We start from the raw sequence: 18,570 nt of genomic DNA on the forward strand, positions 1-18,570 counted from the left end.
GGACGCCCCGAAAAGTGGCACGCTAGCTTTTGAACCACTACCGCTGAAGTGGGGCAGGGAAGCAGGTCAATCTGAAATCATCCGGAGTATGTGTCAACAAGAACCAGGTATTGCTTCCCACACCATTCAAAAATGTCAGTTGCCACTGTGGACCATGGCAAAGCAGGAACTGGGTGGGAGATAAGCTGCTGCTTATGTTTGGGTTAATTGGGCCCCAGGCTGTTGCAGATCGCGCAAGCTTCCGCCTTCTCCCCTATGAACTCGGTCATACCGGGCCATGAGAACAAGCTCTTAGCTCGAAGAATGGTTGATTCGATACCGGGATGTCCCCCGTGGACAGAGTCGAAGTAATGGTCCCATAAGGCACGATCACACCATCCTGGAGCACAAGCTCATCGTGCACTGAGAAGTACGGGCGAATAGCAACTGGTACCCTGTGCTGCTTATCCGGCCTGCCACGCGGGATGATCGTGGACGGGGACTGTAGGGTGTCATCGACTGCTGTCTGCGCAGCCAAATCGTTCAGGCATTCAGTGGGATGGTAGGACATCATCATCACAATGTAGGTGTCGTTGTCTGACGGTTGTTGCTCGCCGGTCTTGCGTGGGGCTCTGTATAGAGCGTCGGCTGGGTGCATATCTTTGCCTGGTTTGTAAACTAGTTTAATATTGTACCTCTGAAGCTGCATCATCATCCGCTGCAGTCGGGCAGGAGCGGCATGGATCGGTTTGTTCATGATGCTGATTAGTGGCTGGTGGTCTGTTTTAACAGTTATGGTCTGTCCAAAAATAAAGCCTTTGAATGTCTCACAGGCGAATACCACTGCCTGTAGTTCCTTCTCGATTTGAGCATAGCGTTATTCAGTCTCAGATATTGAGCGAGAGGCATATGGAACAGGTCTGCTGTCACCCTCACTGGTAATCTGGAGACAGGCAGCACCGAATCCGTACTGGGAGGCATCGCAGGTAAGTATTACGGGCAGCTTCACGTCGAAATAAACCGGAGTCTCGGGGCACAGGACAGCTGCTGTTTGAGGGTGTGAAACACTCTCTGGTGTTGTGTATACCAGGACCAGGTTTCGCTCTTGTGTGTTAGCTGCCGCAGCAGGGCTGTCAATTCGCTGAAGTTCGGAATGTACTTACCCAGGTAGTTCACCATGCGCAGGAAACTCTGTAGATTGGTTACATCTGTGGGAGCCGGCAGTTCGTTGATGGCAATGGTCTTGAAAGGATCTGGTTTGAGTCTATCACTAGTGAAAAAGTGTCTCACGTTCTTCACTTCCTTGACACGAAGTCTGCACTTTAAGGAGTTGAGCTTGAGATTGATGTCCTTGGTGTGATCCAGTAATTTCTTTATATTGGTATCATGCTCTGACATATGCCAGCAATGAGGATATCATCGACAGCAAAGGCACGAGAATAACCTGCAAACAGCCATCGTGCACTGGAAAACTTCACAAGCGGGGTTGATGCCAAAGGGCATTCGCAGAAACTTGTAGTGGCTGAAAGGTGTGCCAAAAGTGGTTATTTTTGACGATTTGTGGTCTAACGGGGTTTGCCAGAATGAGTTTATTGCATCGAAAATGGAGAACATGGTCACTTTGCTCTGGTGTGCTGCTACCTCTTCTACTATGTGCATTGGATACTGCAGTCGCTTAATTGCAGTGTTCAAATCTCTGGGGTTGATACAGATTCCTATTTAATCTTTGTTTTTTTGGTAGCCACTGGCAGGGTTGAGACCCAGTCCGACTGGTCGGTTACTGCAGGGATGAAGCACAGCGATTCCATTCTTTGAAGTTCGTTCTGTATGCGTTCGCGCATGACATGCAAAATTCTATGAAAGGCTTGAACAATAGAATACGTGGGGTAATTAGCTGATTTTGTTGTAAAAAATGTCCTTGTACTGAGGGAGAAACTGTTCAGTACTATCTTGGGCAGGGAAAAGATGGTGCACCTCTTCTCCAAAGCTTACCAATCACAAGTCCTGGCAGGCATCGATGCCAAGTTAAGGGCTTGTCCCACTTTCACAACTTAATTCAAAACCGTTGCCGAGTTTAAAGGACCTAAAAAAAATCGAGATTGTGGTAATCTACTAACTACTACGACCTTCCATGACTATGTTCACGAACTCCTACGAACTGCTACGAGAATGTCTACAAATTCCCACGACTATTTCGATGCCCTCTGTGTGAGTAAAAATTTGCAATTTCTTTCATCCCGACCATTTTTTTACTCGTGGATATTTTTTATCGCGCTGGAAAAAACGTCTCGACTTACCTGATGCCGCGAGTACCTGCGGCTAGCATAACAAGTTGCTATGATATATCTACGAACTCCAACGACCTCCTACAGACTCGTTATGAACATTCTGCAATTTTGAATCAAGGGGAAAACACAGGAGATTTTGTGAATAACTCGTGAAAGTGGGACAGGTCAATAAAGTTGTCACTTTTCCTGGGACAATGAAGAAGTTCAGCTTGTGCACATGTCTTGCTAGGTGGCACTGCAGGTCAACCCTTCCAACTGGGTGAACCTCTCCCCCTACAAAAGGGAATTAACAAAGCTTTGGTGTTTACAATAACTTCTTCATTTATGACCCTGGAGGGCTCAGATAAGAACATGACATTACAACGAGCTCCATGTCGTTTTTTGCCACAGTTGTAGTATTGTTGATTCAACAAACGACCTTGGGATTGTGAAGTTTACATGAAGTTTCAGACAGAGAATGTATGTTTAGAATGGAAATGTCAGGTTTGGATGGATTCCCACAGGGAAACGGTACAGCTTGATCTCGATCCCTGTGCTGTAGGAACCATCGTGCTGGATCAGGTGCACTGACTGCTTGGGTTCTGTAAAATCTCTGCAAGCACGACAGCACTGAATAAAGTGATTTATTCGTCCACAGTAGTGGCAAACTTTCCGGTAGGCAGGGCATTGCTCACGGACAGCGGGGTATGAACCACCACAATTAAGGAACCTGCCAGGCTGCTGCACTTCTGGTGGCAGGTGTTGAGCACGGTAGAATGGCCTGGCAACATTCACGTGGTATGAGGAATGTGGACCCGGTCCTGTAAGACAGGTATGAGAGTCAGTAATTTCAGCAATGCGGCAGACATTCTCTGCTCCGATGACAGTTAGATCAGCATCCTGTAGTAGTTCATTTCTCACTTTATCATTCAATAGACAATAGGTGCAGGAGTTAGGCCATTCGGCCCTTCGAGCCAGCACCGCCATTCAAAGTTATCATGGCTGATCATCCCCAATCAGTACCCCGTTCCTGCCTTCTCCCCATGTACCCTGGCTCCGCTATCTTTAAGAGACCTATCTAGCTCTGTCTTGAAAGTATCTAGAAAACCGGCAGAGATTTCCACAGACTCACAGTTCTCTGTGTGAAAAAGTGTTTCCTCGTCTCCGTTCTAAATGGCTTACCCCATATTCTTAAACTGTGGCCCCAGGTTCTGGACTCCCCCAACATTGGGAACATGTTTCCTGCCTCTAGCGTGTTCAAACCCTTAATAATCTTATATGCTTCAATAAGATTACCTCTCATCCTACTAAACTTCCAGAGTTTACAAGCCCAGTCGCTTCATTCTCCCAGCATATAACAATCATGCCATCCCAGGAATTAACCTTGTAAACCTACGCTGCACTCCCTCAATAGCAAGAATGTCCGTCCTCAAATTAGTGGACAAAAACTGCACACAATACTCCTGGTGTGGTCTCACTGGGACCCTGCAGAAGTTCCTCCTTTCCCCTATACTCAACTCATGTTGTTAAGAAGGCCAACATGCCATTCGCTTTCTTCACTGCCTGCTGTACCTAGATGCTTACTGTCATTGACTGATGAACAAGGATCCCCCAGCTCACGTTGTACTTCCATTTTTCCCTTGACACCATTTAGATAATAATCTGCCTTCCAGTTTTTGTGACCAAAGTCGATAACCTCACATTTATCCACATTAATCTGCATCTGACATGCATCTGCCCACTCACCCAACCTGTCCAAGTCACCCAGCATTCTCATAGCATCCTCCCCACAGTTCACACTGTCACCCAGTTTTGTGTCATCTGCAGATTTGTTAATGTTACTTTGAATCCCTTCATCTAAATCATTGATGTATATTGTAAATAGCAGCGGTCCCAGCACCGAGCCTTGCGATACCCCACTAATCACTGCCTGCCATTCTGAAAGGTATACGTTAATCCCTACTCTTTGTTTGCTGTCTGCCAACCAATTTTCTATCCATGTCAGCACTCTACCTCCAATGCCATGTACCCTAATTTTGCCCACTAATCTCCTATGTGGGACCTTATCAAATGTTTTCTGAAAGTCCAGGTATACTACATCCACTGGTTCTCCCTTGTCTATTTTCATAGTTACATCCACAAAAAATTCCAGAAGAATAGTCAAGCACGATTTCCCCTTCATAAATCCATCCTGACTCGAACTGATCCTGTTACTGCTATCCAAAAGTGCCGCTATTTCATTGTTTATAATTGATTCTTCCCCACCATCGACGTCAGGCGAACTGGTCTATAATTAACTGTATTCTCTCTCCTGCATTTCTTAAAAAGTGGGATAACATTAGCTACCCTCCAATTCACAGGAACTGATCCTGAATCGATAGAATATTGAGAAATGAGCACCAATGCGTCCACGATTTCTAGAGCCACTTTAGTACCCTGGAATGCAGACCATCAGGCCCTGGGGATTTATCAAGCTTCAGTCCCATCAGTCTAACCAATGCAATTTCCTGCCTAATGTGGATTTTCTTCAGTTCCTTCGTCACCCCAGATCCTCTGGCCACTAGTACAACAGGAAGATTGTTTGTGTCATCCTTAGTGAAGACGGATCCAAAGTACCTGTTCAACGCATCTGCCATTTCCTTGTTTCCCATAATAAATTCACCTTTTTCAGTCTTCAAGGGTCTAACTTTGGCCTTAATAATTTTTCCCTTCACATCCCTAAAGAAGCTTTTATTATCCTCATTTATATTCTTGGCTAGCTTACCTTCGTACCTCATCTTTTCTCCCTGGATTGCCTGTTTGCCCTTTAGACATTAACCAATCCTCTTGCTTCCCGCTCATCTTTAAACGATTTACATTTTCTCTTTTGTTTTTATACTGTCCCTGACGTCCCTTGTCAGCCACGATCACCCCTTACTCCCCTTGGATCTTTCTTCCTCTTTGGAATGAACTGATCCTGTACCTTCGACATTATTCCTAGAAATACCTGCCATTGTTGTTCCACTGTCATCCCTGCTAGGGTATCTATCCAGTTAACTTTGGCCAGTTCCTCCCTCATGGCTCCATAGTCCCCTTTATCAAAGTTCTTTTATCAAATTCGGTTCATTGCATAACACTAAATCTAGAATTGCCTTCCCCCTGGTAGGTTCCAATACAAGCTGCTGTAAGAATCCATCACTGAGACTCTTGACACTCACTTTTTGGGGTCCAGTACCAACCTGATTTTCCCAGTCTACCTGCATGTTGATATCTTCCATATCAACCGTAGCATTAGCTTTACTACATGCCCATTTTAATTCCTGATTCAACTTGCACCCTATATCCAGGCTACTGTTTGGGGGGCTGTAGATAAGCCCCACTCGGGTCTTTTTTTGAACATTTACTCCCTGCTTTTTGGTACTTTAGCATATCATTAAGTATTTCATTTATATATGGATGATTAGCTTAAAAAAATAAATTTGACTCCTTTGGCAACTGAGGAATTTATATTCAAGCAATAAAAAACAATGAACATCAGCATAATCTTCAAACTCATTATTTGTAAAACAGTTATCTGATTTACTTACGGCAAAATACATCTGTTAACACTTTAGCATGTGTATGACCCAGAGCCGTTTGGTGTGTGTATGGTTAATTCTAGTTTGCCCAGCTACTTCAGGGGAAATTGGGGATGAGCAGCAAATACCAGCCAATGTTTACATGTTTAGCCAATGTTACAATGTACCAATGTTTATATGTCCAGAACAATTAAGAAAAAAACACAAGGCGATGTGGCTCTGGAGATTAGTATGTACAGTCTGTGATGGAGCAACTCACCAGAGCTTCATAACGCAGCATCTCCAGAGCCCACATACTTCACTGTTGAATCTCACCAGCGTTCTTAGGAACCCAAATTACCAAATACAAGTTCTCTCCAATTAATATCCATCATCTTGATTAGGGTCATACTCCTTTACTAAGAAACACATTGAAAATGCAATGTATATTTGATATAATCACCTCAAAAAGCCGAAGTAATACTGTAAAATGTAAGAAAAAGGAGACCGACCTCATGCCTACTATGATATCCATGGGGCCACGGCCATGTTTCCATCTCAAAATTACATTTTCCAGTCTATTTCATCTTATAGCCTTTTTGCCTAACTTTATTAAACAGTACCAGCATTAAGACTTCTTAACTTTCTTGGCAGACCTTAATTTGACTGCAGGTTCAGATACATCATGCATTACCATTTGAAATAACTTTAATTGAGAGTAATTTATTTTTATCTCATAAAATTTATTTAATATAAACTCTGAGGCTTAGTGATTCAACACTGCACATAATGTATTTTACAGGCTGGTCAACCTATCAAAATCAGTTGTTGCCAGATTCCTGCTTGGTAATGTTAGCTGCAGAAACAAAGCAACTATCATAGTTGTTTAAGAAGGAACTGCAGATGCTGGAAAATCGAAGGTATGCAAAAATGCTGGAGAAACTCAGCGGGTGCAGCAGCATCTATGGAACAAAGGAAATAGGCAACGTTTTGGGCCAAAACCCTTCTTCAGACATTAAAATCAATGTTTAAAGGGTTTCAGTCTGAAGATAGGTTTTGGCCCGAAACGTTGCCTATTTCCTTCGCTCCAGAGATGCTGCTGCACCCGCTGCGTTTCTCCAGCATTTTTGTGTACCAACTATCATAGTTGACAAGATTGGCACTGAGTCAGATAAAGACCCATGTTTATAATGTGCCTACGATCTTTCTGATCTGGTCTTGCTGCAGCAACATTCAGCAACAACTGAAGTTTTACCTGTCAATTGTTGCGGGAAATATATTTTTTTGTTTCTTTCGTGCCATTTTGGAATGAGCAAAAACCAATGCTAGGTAAGCCTGGGACAAGTCTGATTCCAGTAATCACTGGTTGAATGACAGAGCTGCGATTGGGGCTTGAGCAGATTTCAGGTCCTCAAATGGAAATTCAATGTTTAAAGGGTTTTAGTTCAGTTTAAACATACAGCGCGGAAACAGGCCCTTCAGCCCACTGAGTCCGTGCCAACCAGTGATTCCTACACACCAGGGACAATTTCCAATTTTACCAAAGCCATTTAATCTACAAACCTGTACATCTTTGGAGTGTGGGAGGAAACCAGAGCACCCGTAGAAAACCCACATGGGCACGGGAAACACATACAGACTCCATCAAGACAGCACCCCTAGTTACGGTCAAGCCCGAGTGTCTTGCGCTGTTAGGCAGCAACTCTATCGCTGCGCCACCGTGCCACCCTTGATCAGTGAGATTGATGGGAATTTGGAGCTTTAATAACAATGGGACAAAATAGGAAAGGAAACTTTTATCTGTGAGATTCCTGACCTAAACTGAAACCTCATTGGGTTTTGCACCATCGGCATGTTTGGAGTGTAATTACTGTTTTGATATAAACACAATAGATAGTTTACATGGAGAGATGTACCACTAGTACCAATGTGATATTAACGGATCAACAAATATAGATGATTGAAGGTGTTGAGTGGGTGGAGTGCGTAGTATTAAACATCATATTTATTTATTATAGTCGCTTATGATATAGGAGGGAACTATTCAGCCTATCAATTTAAATTCCATCCCTTAGAGCAATCCCATCAATTCCATTTCCGTATGCCCATTTCTCTCTGACATGTCCATCAATTCCCCAATCATGTACATTCCTGGAATTTACAGTGGCCAATTAACCTAGCAACTAGCACAATTTTTGAATGTGGGTAGAAACATGAGTACTTGAGGAAAGCCAACGAGGTTACTAGAAGAACATACAAAACCCCAGACAGGCAGCACTGGAGGTTAGGATTGAAAGTACATCACTGGACCTGCTAGGTAGCAACACTAACTGCTGTGCTACTCAGTAATCTCCCTTGCCTCAAAATAGACTGGGACTCTTGACTATGGTATGTGACAATAGAATTTTTCAAAATAATGGTGATCTGTGGGGTAGACATTGAAAGGTGCTTTCCACTTGTGGGTCATTCCAACACGAGTGAACATAAATGTAACCCCTTCACCAATCATTTACCAGGCTTTGTCCCACCCCTCCTCTTTTCCAGCTTTTTCACCCCAACGACATTCAGTCAAGAACCGTCCCGATCCAAAGCATTGCCTTTCCATTCCCTTCACAGATGCTCCCTGACGCATTGGCTTATTCCAGCACTTTGTGTTTTGGGCATAAATAAAAATGTATGATTAAGGAAGGAATGCAAGGATGTTTAGATAAATGGCGTTGCAGAAGTATGGACACTTTTATAGATTTATTCCTGAGTGTCTAAATTCTTTAAGCCATTTTACAATATTTTGATGAATTTCTTGAAATGATTGCATAAATAAATTTGATCGTCGTTTAATTGAAGTCGTACTTATGTTTGCTCATGTCTTCTCAATGCCAGGATTACCAAATTTAAATTCTACCTACAGTGCGGGTCCAGCACGGACATCAGGCCACAGTCAGCGAGGTAATTTGATCTTAATGCCATCTTATTCTTGGATGAAATAATAAAATAAGTAGAAATTGCTTCCACTGGCAATAATGCTGGTTAGTAGTGGACTCAGAATTAAGGTGCGAACAGCAGATGAAAAATGAGGAAAATAGTGGTAATGATCAGCTTCCATGAACTGCTGCATGATCTACAATTGCAATGAGCAAAATAAGATGATAAGGCAGTTAACAGGTCCTTTTTGAAATTTAGAGACCTCATGACAGACCTTTTTCACCACATATAACTGCTATCACTTCACATATCACTTAATTTCACATATACTAATATGACTAGTTCTTTTTCACTTCAGTATTGCACCGACTAACTATGTTGTATTCATGTCTCACTTTTAGTTTAGTATAGTTTAGTTTTGTGTATTAATACAGCATGGAAACAGGCCCTTCAGCCCACCAAGCCTGCGCCGACCAACGACCACCTGTATCCTACACACTAGGGCCAATTAACCAACAGACCTACACGTCTCTGGAATGTGGGAGGAAACCAAAGCATCCAGACAAAACCCACGAGATTACTAGGAGAACAAACAAATTCTGTACAGACAGCACTCGAGGTCAGGATTGAACCCAGATTTCTGGCAATGTATGGCCACAACCCTACTGTGTGCCACTATGCCTCCCCCCTCACCTTTAATCTAGTAAAATATTCCATTTGACCCTTCACTGGAGCATTTCAAACAATGTTTTACACCACAAGATAAAAGAAGATGACCAACAATTGAGGCCTATCTTGAGGCCTAAGTGGAACAGAGAGAATGATTTAGGGGTGGGATCATGTCCACCAGGTAAGTAAACCAGAAAATGGTTTTGGGGTGAGATCATGTCCACCAAAAGATTATTTCAATTTTGGGATGATCGGGTGGTCAGAACTAGAGTGTAAGTATTTTATATCTAACAGAGCTATATCGCGTCCCCTTTTTGGCCGCCTGATTTCTTTCTTAAGAATAACCTTTCCTATAACCTCCAGGCATATCTCAGGTTTACCCTAGCTGCCTATACTTAACTCAAGCCTCCTTTTTATGACCAGACCCTCAAATTTTCACCACTTGGGTTTATTACATATACCTCCTTTGCCCTTCACTCTATACAAGACCATGCATATCTTGAACGCTCCTTATCACACTTTTAAAAGTTTTCCACTTTCCAGATGGCCCTGTGCCCAGAAGCAACCTACTCCAATCAACTTTTACAAGTTCCTGTGTAATACCATTAAAGTTGGCCTTGCCCCAATTTAGAACTTTATAGGGCCTGTCCCACTTTCTCGAGGTAATTCACGAATTCTACCGAATTTTCACCTTGATTCAAACTCACAGAATGTTCGTAATGAGTCCATAGGAGGTCATAGGAGTTCGTGAACATAGTCATGGAAGGTCGTAGGAGTTTGTAGATTACCACGATCTTGAATTTTTTGTAGGTCCTTTTAACTCGGCAGAGGTTTTGAATTAAGTCGTGAAAGTGGGACCCTTAACTTGTGGACCAACCTGCTCTTAGCCAAATCTATTTTAAAGATAATAGAATTGTGGTTGCTGGTCCTAAAATGTTTACCAAATAACATCTCAGTCACTTGCCTTGTTCCATATCCTAAGAATTGCTGTCTCCCCTGTAGGGCCCGCCACATGTTGCCAGAGGGAACTTTCATGAACACACTTGACAAATTCCAGCCCATCTACGCCCTACATAAGATGGCAGTCTGAAACCCCTGTCTCACGGTGCGAGTCCACCCACAAGTGACCCCGAGTTTAAAATAAATCAAACTCGTAATAATCACGTTGAATTAACATAGCGGGAACGTCGGAACTCGTGGACGTAACTTAGCGACTCATAACGTTAATGACAGGTACTCAGGAAACTTGTTAACTCGTGAAAATCTTTCAACATGATGAAAGATTTCCATGAGTCAAATTTGCTCTTGAAGTAAAAATTCTAAACTTTTATGCTCGTTGTAAGAACGTAGTAGTCCATGAGTTTACCGTAGTGACTTGTGAGTCTAACGTGGGCACTCTTTAACTCAGCGGGACAGGCAGCATTTCAGAAGAGAAGGAACGGGATGATGTTTCCAAAATTCTGCTGCGTCTTTGTGTTACTCCAGCACTGTGTGTTCACTTTTTGTCAAACAGCACCTGCCCTTTCTTGTGTGGGACATTATTTGTATCCATGGCAGTTGATTGTCGCTCCCTTCAGTTTCCCAGGGGGTCGGTGGAGGGGGGAGGGGGGATGGGGGGGGGGGGGGGGGGTTGGGGTGCCTTAGTATGGGAGTCAAGTGTAGGAGAGGTGTGTACTGACTGTGTGGGCAGACACTTTGGTAGTGATCGCCCATGGGGTTCACTGTCGAGGCCTTGTGTTCCTTGATGATCACACCATCCTGGAACACAAGCTCATCGCGCTCCGTGAAGTACGGGTGAATAGCAACTGGTACCCTATGCTGCTTATCCGGCCAGCCACGCTGGTGGACAGGGATTGTAGGGTGTCATCGACTGCTGTCTGCGCAACCAAGTCGTCTAGGCATTCAGTGGGAAGGTAGGACACCATCATCACAATATAGGTGTCGTTGTCTGACGGTTGTTGCTCGCAGGTCTTGCGTGGGGCTCTGTATAGAGCATCGACTGGGTGCATGTCTTTGCTTTGGTTTGTAAACTAGTTTAATATTGTACCTCTGAAGCTGCATCATCATCCGCTGCAGTCGGGCAGGAGCGGCATGGATCGGTTTGTTCATGATGCTGATTAGTGGATGGTGGTCTATTTCAACAGATACGGTCTGTCCAAAAATAAAGCCTTTGTGTCTCACAGGCGAATACCACTGCCTGTAGTTCCTTCTCGATTTAAGCATAGCGTTATTCAGTATCGGACATTGTGCGAGAGGCATATGCAGTAGGTCTGCTGTCACCCTCACTGGTAATCTGGAGACAGGCAGCACCAAATCCGTACTGGGAGACATTGCAGGTTAGCATTACCAGCAGCTTCACATCGAAATAAACCAGTCAGGGCACAGGACAGCTGCTGTTTTAGGGTGTCAAACGCTCTCTGGTGTTGTGTATACCAGGACCTGGTTGTGTTCTTGTGTGTTAGTTGCCGCAGCGGGGCTGACAATTCGCTGAAGTTTGGAAGGAACTTACCCAGGAAGTTCGCCATGCGCGGGTATCTCTGTAGACTGGTTATGTCTGTGGGAGCCAACAGTTCGTTGATGGCAATGTTCTTGAAAGGATCTGGTTTGATTCTAATCACGAGTGAAAACGTGTCCCACGTTCTTCACTTCCTTGACACGAAGTCTGCACTATAAAGAGTTGAGCTTGAGTTTGATGTCCTTGGCATGATCAGTTATTTCTTTAAATTGGCGTCATGCTCTGACATATCACAGCCAGCAACGAGTATATCATCGATAATAATGGCACAAGTATAACCTGTAAACAGCTGTTCCATCGTGCGCTGGAAAACTTCACTAGCGGAGTTGATGCCAAAGGGCATTCGGAGAAACTTGTAGCAGCTGAAAGGTGTGCCAAAAGTGGTTAGTTCAGACGATTTGTGGTATAACGGGATATGGCAGAATGAGTTTTTTGCATCGAAAATGGGGAGCACAGTTACTTTGCCCAGGTGTGCAGCTTCCTCTTCTACTGTGCGCATTGGATAATGCGGATGCTTGATTGCAGTATTCAAATCTCTGAGGTTGATACAGATTCGTATTTCGTTTTTCTTTTTCTTGGTAGCCACTGCCATGGTTGAGACCCAGTCCGACGGGTCGGTTACTGCTACAATGAAGCCCAGTGAATCCATTCTTTGACGTTCGTTCTGTACGCGGTCGTGCATGGCATGCAGATTTCTATGAAAGGCGTGAACAATAGAATACTTGTGGGGTAGTTTGCCGTGTTTGTTGTCATACATTTCCTTGCACTGAAAGTGTTCAGTAGTATCCTGAGCAGGGAAAATTTGGTGCTTCTCTTCTCCAAAGCTTACCAACCCCAAGTCCTGGCAGGCATCGATGCCAAGTAAGGTTGTCACTTTTCCTGGGACAATGAAGAAGCTCAGCTTGTGCACGCGTGTTGCTTGGTGGTACTGCAGGTCAACCCTTCCAACTGGGTGAAACTCTCCCCCTCCGAAGGGAATTAATAAAGCTTTGTTGTTTACAACAGCTTCTTCATTTCTGACCCTGGAGGACTCAGTTAAGAACATGATATTACAACGAGCCCCATGTCGATTTTTACCACAGCTGTAGTATTGTTGATTCAACAAATGAGCTCGGGATTGTGAAGTTTACATGAAGTTTCAGACAGAGAATGTATATTTAGAATGGAAATGTCAGGTTTGGATAGATTCCCACAGGGAAACGGTACAGCTTGATCTCGATCAGTTGTGCTGTGGCAACCATCATGCTGGAGCAGATTCACTGACTACTTGGGTTCTGTAAAATCTCTGCAGGCACGACACCACCGAATAAAGTGATTTCTTCAGTAGTGGCAAACCTTGCCGTGGGCAGGGCATTGCTTGCGGACACCAGAGTATGAACCACCACAATTATGACAATTATCGATAAGCCTGCCGGGCTGCTGCACTTTTAGTGGCAGGCGTTGAGCACGGTAGAACGAGTTGGCAGCATTCACGTTGTATGAGGAATGTGGACCCGGTTTTGTGAGGTGGGTATGAGAGTCAGTAATTTCAGCAATGCGGCAGATAGGGCCGGATTCACGTTTAGGCTTCACAAGCTTAAGCTTAGAGCCTCGATATCTAGGTGGGCCTCGGCAGGGCTGGATTTACTTATAGGCCCTAGGCTTCAGCCTCAAAATCTAGGGGGCCTCCAGACAAGGTGTTTTTTTTCCCAGAGTAAAAATAATACCAAGAAAAAAATAAATTGGAGCACTATCAGCGTTTCCACTGACGGAAATTACCCAAAATTTTGGTTCTGGCCCGATGGATGTTTTGAGAAAACAAATTGCGACCATCTGCGCCTGAGCAGTTGGGGGAAGCTGGTGATGCAGTAGCGATGCAAAATTACGCTGTCTCTCCGCTCCGCAGTGGGCCCGGGCGGGTTCAGATCTCCATTTGCACTCCACACAATCACCTCAATGCCTCGTGTCTACCAAAGATCCTAGGTGTCTACTCCAGGTAAGTAGTGGAATATTGCGTTGCGGGAGTGCCCGTTTTCCGGGCGGCTGGGGGGGGGGGGGGGGGGGGGGGGGGATGGGGCGGGGCTGCGGTGCGGAGTCGGAGCCTTGCTGCATGGGAGGGAGAGAGAGAGGGGGAGGGAAACATAGAGAGGGAGAGAGAGAAGAGGGAGAGGGGGACGAGAGAGAGAGGGGGGGAGGGGAGAGAGAGATGAGGGGAGGTAGATGAGAGAGAGAGAGAGGGGAAGAGAGAGAGAGGGGAGGAGGGGGAGAGAGAGATGAGGACGGAGAGAGAGGTGGAGGGAGGGAGGGGGAAGGAGGAGGGGGAGAGGGAAATGGGGATTATCTTTAGTGAAATTGCAAAATTAAGGTAGGTTTTAGAGCAATTATATTTTCTCCTCCATATGAATAATATCAAACAAATGGAACTGCTTTATTTTCCTTGATAACAATTCTGAAAAATATGTATTCCATAGTTTGCGACTTTCATTTTTCATCATATTTTTATTGTGCATTTAATAACACAGTCGAACGTAACAGGCAATCAAATCAACACACAAAACATTTTCTAAAAAAAGGTTTTATTTACTGCAAAAACTTACAATATTTTATTTGCAGTGTTTGCATGCTCCTTTATAACATTTTACATAACATTTTACAGTACAACTTGTTTATTAAAATAAGGACAACTTCAATTCTTGATTTTTTTAAATGTATACAACAATGACCCCAATCATCGCATTCCAAACACTCATTGCTCTTGACAACCAAATTTAGTTCTGAAATATTGGTCATATATTTGGTGCAAAAATGCTCCAAAATAAGGCTCAGAATGCACCAGAGAGCATCTAAAACCCCAGAACTTCCAGGGCCCGCTTAAGGACCCTGGACTCCGGCCACAAGGGACTTTGAGCTTTGCGCTTGTGATATGCGTTGCCTGCACTTAGTTCACATAAAATTGTTGCAAACCTGCCATGCCAGCCCCCTTTCTGAAAAGCTTCGTACGGGCCTGGTGTATAATATTTTTGACTGTCATAGGCCTTTCTTACATATGCTGTCACAACGCACTGTAGTCTCTAAACAACACTTCAGTATTTTCCCTCCATTTCAGAATAATAGTGTTTTAAGCTGATAACTCAACACTAGCACTGGCAATAAATATAAAGTGCAGCTTTCCAGCCCTTATCTCATTGACCATACTCGGCTGCACATTGCTGTCAATCTTCACCCTACCATAGTTACCCAACCAGATGCAACTAAATTTAAGGTAGCTCTTTTTTCCCCAATAACCCTTTTTTGCTTAAGTACAATCAAGAATCAAGAGTTTTATTGTCTTGTCCCAGATAGGAAAATGACATACTTAGCTTGCTGCAGCACAACAGAATATGTAAACATAATACAGAATGGGAGATGAAAGTTCAGTGTGTTTATATACCATAGAACATATCTATATTACTAAAAGTCTGTTCTTGACCGGTTTTGGCGATCTGTGCTGCGATTTCCGAGAGAACGCCGCCACCTACGGCCGTCATTTTTGGCCACCTCGCTCAGAGCCCCCCTCCGCCGCATGTGTGCCGAGGATTTTTCCAGTCAATGAAACATGAAACTCTGTGTGAAAAAAGTTCTTCTCATCTCGGTTTTAAAGGATTTCCCCCTTATCCTTAAGCTGTGACCCCATGTCCTGGACTTCCCCACCATCGGGAGCAATCTTCCTGCATCTAGCCTGTCCAACCCCTTAAGAATTTTGTAAGTTTCTATAAAATCCCCTCTCAATCTCCTAAATTCTAGAGAGCATAAACCAAGTCTATCCAGTCTTTCTTCATAAGACAGTCCTGACATCCCAGGAATCAGTCTGGTGAACCTTCTCTGCACTCCCTCTATGGCAATAATGTCCTTCCTCAGATTTGGAGACCAAAACTGTACGCAATACTCCAGGTGTGGTCTCACCTAGACCCTGTACAACTGCAGTAGAACCTCCCTGCTCCTATACTCAAATCCTTTAGGAAAGCTAACATACCATTCGCTTTCTTCACTGCCTGCTGAACCTGCATGCCTACTTTGAATGACTGGTGTACCATGACACCCAGGTCTCGCTGCATCTCCCCTTTTCCTAGTCGGCCACCATTTAGATAATAGTTTTTAGCTTTCCTGTTTTTGCCACCAAAATGGATAACCTCACATTTATCCACATTATACTGCATCTGCCAAACATTTGCCCACTCACCCAGCCTATCCAAGTCACCTTGCAGTCTCCTAGCATCCTCCTCACAGCTAACAATGCCCCCCCAGCTTAGTGTCATCCGCAAACTTGGAGATATTGCCTTCAATTCCCTCATCCAGATCATTAATATATATTGTAAATAGCTGGGGTCCCAGCACTGAGCCTTGCGGTACCCCACTAGTCACTGCCTGCCATTGTGAAAAGGACCCGTTTACTCCTACTCTTTGCATATTATGATGAATATCTGAATATGATTGCATAAATAATTTTGATCGTGGTTTAATTGAAGTCATACTTATGATTGTTCATGTCTTCTCAATTCTAGGATTACCAAATTTAAATTCTACCTACTGTGTGGGTCCAGCACAGACATCTGGATACAGTCAGCGAGGTAATTTGATCTTAATAAGGCCATCTTATTCTTGAAGTGGATGAAATAATTAAATAAGTAGAAATTGCTTCCACTGGCAATAATGTTGGTAAGTAGTGGACTCAGAATTAAGGTGCAAACAGCAGAGGAAAAAATAGGAAAATAGTGGTTATAATCAGCTTCCATGATCTGCTGCATGATCTACAATTGCATGAGCAAAATAAGATGATCTGAGTTGAAAAGGCATTTAAGAGGTCCTTTTAGCACCTGGAGACAGAACTTTTTCACTTCACATATAAGTGCTATCACTTTACATATGCTAGTATGACTAGTTGACTAGTTCTTTTTCACTTCACAGTCTTGCAGCAACTAACCATTTTGTATTCATGTCTCACTTTTAGTTTAGTTTAGTTTAGTTTTGTGTAGTAACAGGTCCTTCGGCCCACCAAGTCTGCGCCGACCAACGACCACCTATATCCTACACACTAGGGGCAATGTACAGAAGCCAATTAATAATAATAATAATAATAAATACTTTATTGATCCCCTCAGGGAAATTCAGATGTCCAGAAGCCAACAACCAACAAACCCATACATTCAGAACGAAAGCAGTCAGAAAATACATAAAATGCAATATGGACAATACCTAAAAGCAATAAATACTTAAAAAGACCCAATAATTAACTATTAAAAATGCAATGCATCCCCCTACAGCCTCGGGATAAGTATTATAAAATCTAATGGCTGCAGGGGTGAAGGATCTCCTGAACTGCTCCGTTCTACAGCACAGGGAGAGGAGCCGGTTGTTGTTCCGTCTGCTCATTTTAACCTCCAGAATTTGGTTGTATTCAGGAGGAGACTCTCTTTACTCCAGACACAGAAAGCATTGGTCAAGTCTCTGTATTCCTCCTCATGTCCATTCCTTACACATGCCACAATCGCTGTGTCATTGAATATTTCTGTATGTGACATGTGTCAGACATATTTGAAGTCTACAGTGTGCAGGGTGAAGAGGAATGGGGCCAAAACCTTTCCATGTGGGGCTCCAACATTGCACACCACTGTCTCGGAAACACAGTCCCCCAGGTTAACAAACTGGTCGACCAGTCAGGTAGTTGTATATCCAGGAGATAAAGGTGGAATCCACCCCCATGTTCTCAAGCTTATCTTTCAAAATCAGGGGTTGAATGGTGTAGAACGCACTTCAGAAATCGAAGAACATAATCCTAACATAGCCACCTGGTTCGTCCAAAAAAGAGTAAATCCGGTGCAGCATGCATAGGACTGCGTCATCCACACCAATGTTCTTCTGGTACGCAAACTGTAGTGGGTTGAGTACTGGACTTGTGGTCACAGGAGACGAATAAGTAGCTGCTCCATTGTCTTCATGATATGAGATGTAAGGGCCACCGGTCTATAGTTGTTGATCTCGGTCGGCTGCCCTACTTTGTGAACCGGCACGAGACATGATGTTTTCCACAGACCTGGTACCCTCCCCGACTGGAGACTCAGGTTGAAAATGGTCTGGAGAGGCTCCGCCAGCTGAGCCGCACAGTCTTTCAGTAGCCTGGGGCAAACACCATCAGGGCCAGCTGCTTTACCAGGGAGCAGCCTCCTCAGCTCAGCTCTCACCTAGTCCGGCGTGAAGAACAGTTGAGGAGATGCCGGCATAGGAGGTGCTGCAGCTGTGGTGTTGGGGGGGGCTGCCTCGTGGAGGTGATGGTGGGTGAGAAGCTGCACCTGCAGAGGTGGGAGGGGATACCAGATCAAACCTGTTATAGAACATTGGCCCTGTCCACATCTCCTGACGGCTGGCTTCCCTTCTCCTTGAAGCCAGTAATGGTCTTCATTCCTCTCCACACCTCTTTGATGCTGTTGTGCTGCAGTTTCCTCTCCAGCTTCCTTTTATAGTCCCCTTTTGCCTGTTTCAAGCTCCTTTTCAGGTCATGCTATACCCTCTTGATCTTTTTCCCGGTCACCAACTTTGAGAGCCTTCTTTTTCTCGTTTAGGAGGCTCTTGATGTTGCTTGTAATCCCAGGTTTGTTATTGGGAAAGCAACAAACAGTTCTTACTGGCACAACAACATCCCTGCAGAAGTTGATGTAGTCCGTTATGC

General features: G+C 44.1%; 1 protein-coding gene across 5 annotated transcripts in view; it reads left to right on the forward strand.

Annotated features, from left to right (window-relative positions):
- LOC129715783 (uncharacterized) overlaps positions 1-18,570 on the forward strand; it is a 337,613-nt gene that overhangs the window by 200,740 nt on the left and 118,303 nt on the right. For 4 of the 5 annotated variants that reach the window (XM_055665662.1, XM_055665638.1, XM_055665643.1 and 1 more), the window contains 2 exons: positions 8,663-8,728; positions 16,409-16,474. In XM_055665662.1, the coding sequence (XP_055521637.1) occupies positions 8,663-8,728; positions 16,409-16,474 (132 nt within the window). The remainder of the gene's footprint in view (positions 1-8,662; positions 8,729-16,408; positions 16,475-18,570) is intronic. The other variant, XM_055665654.1, reaches the window with a different exon arrangement.

Source organism: Leucoraja erinacea, chromosome 2, assembly GCF_028641065.1.
Source record: "Leucoraja erinacea ecotype New England chromosome 2, Leri_hhj_1, whole genome shotgun sequence".
Lineage (NCBI taxonomy): Eukaryota > Metazoa > Chordata > Chondrichthyes > Rajiformes > Rajidae > Leucoraja > Leucoraja erinaceus.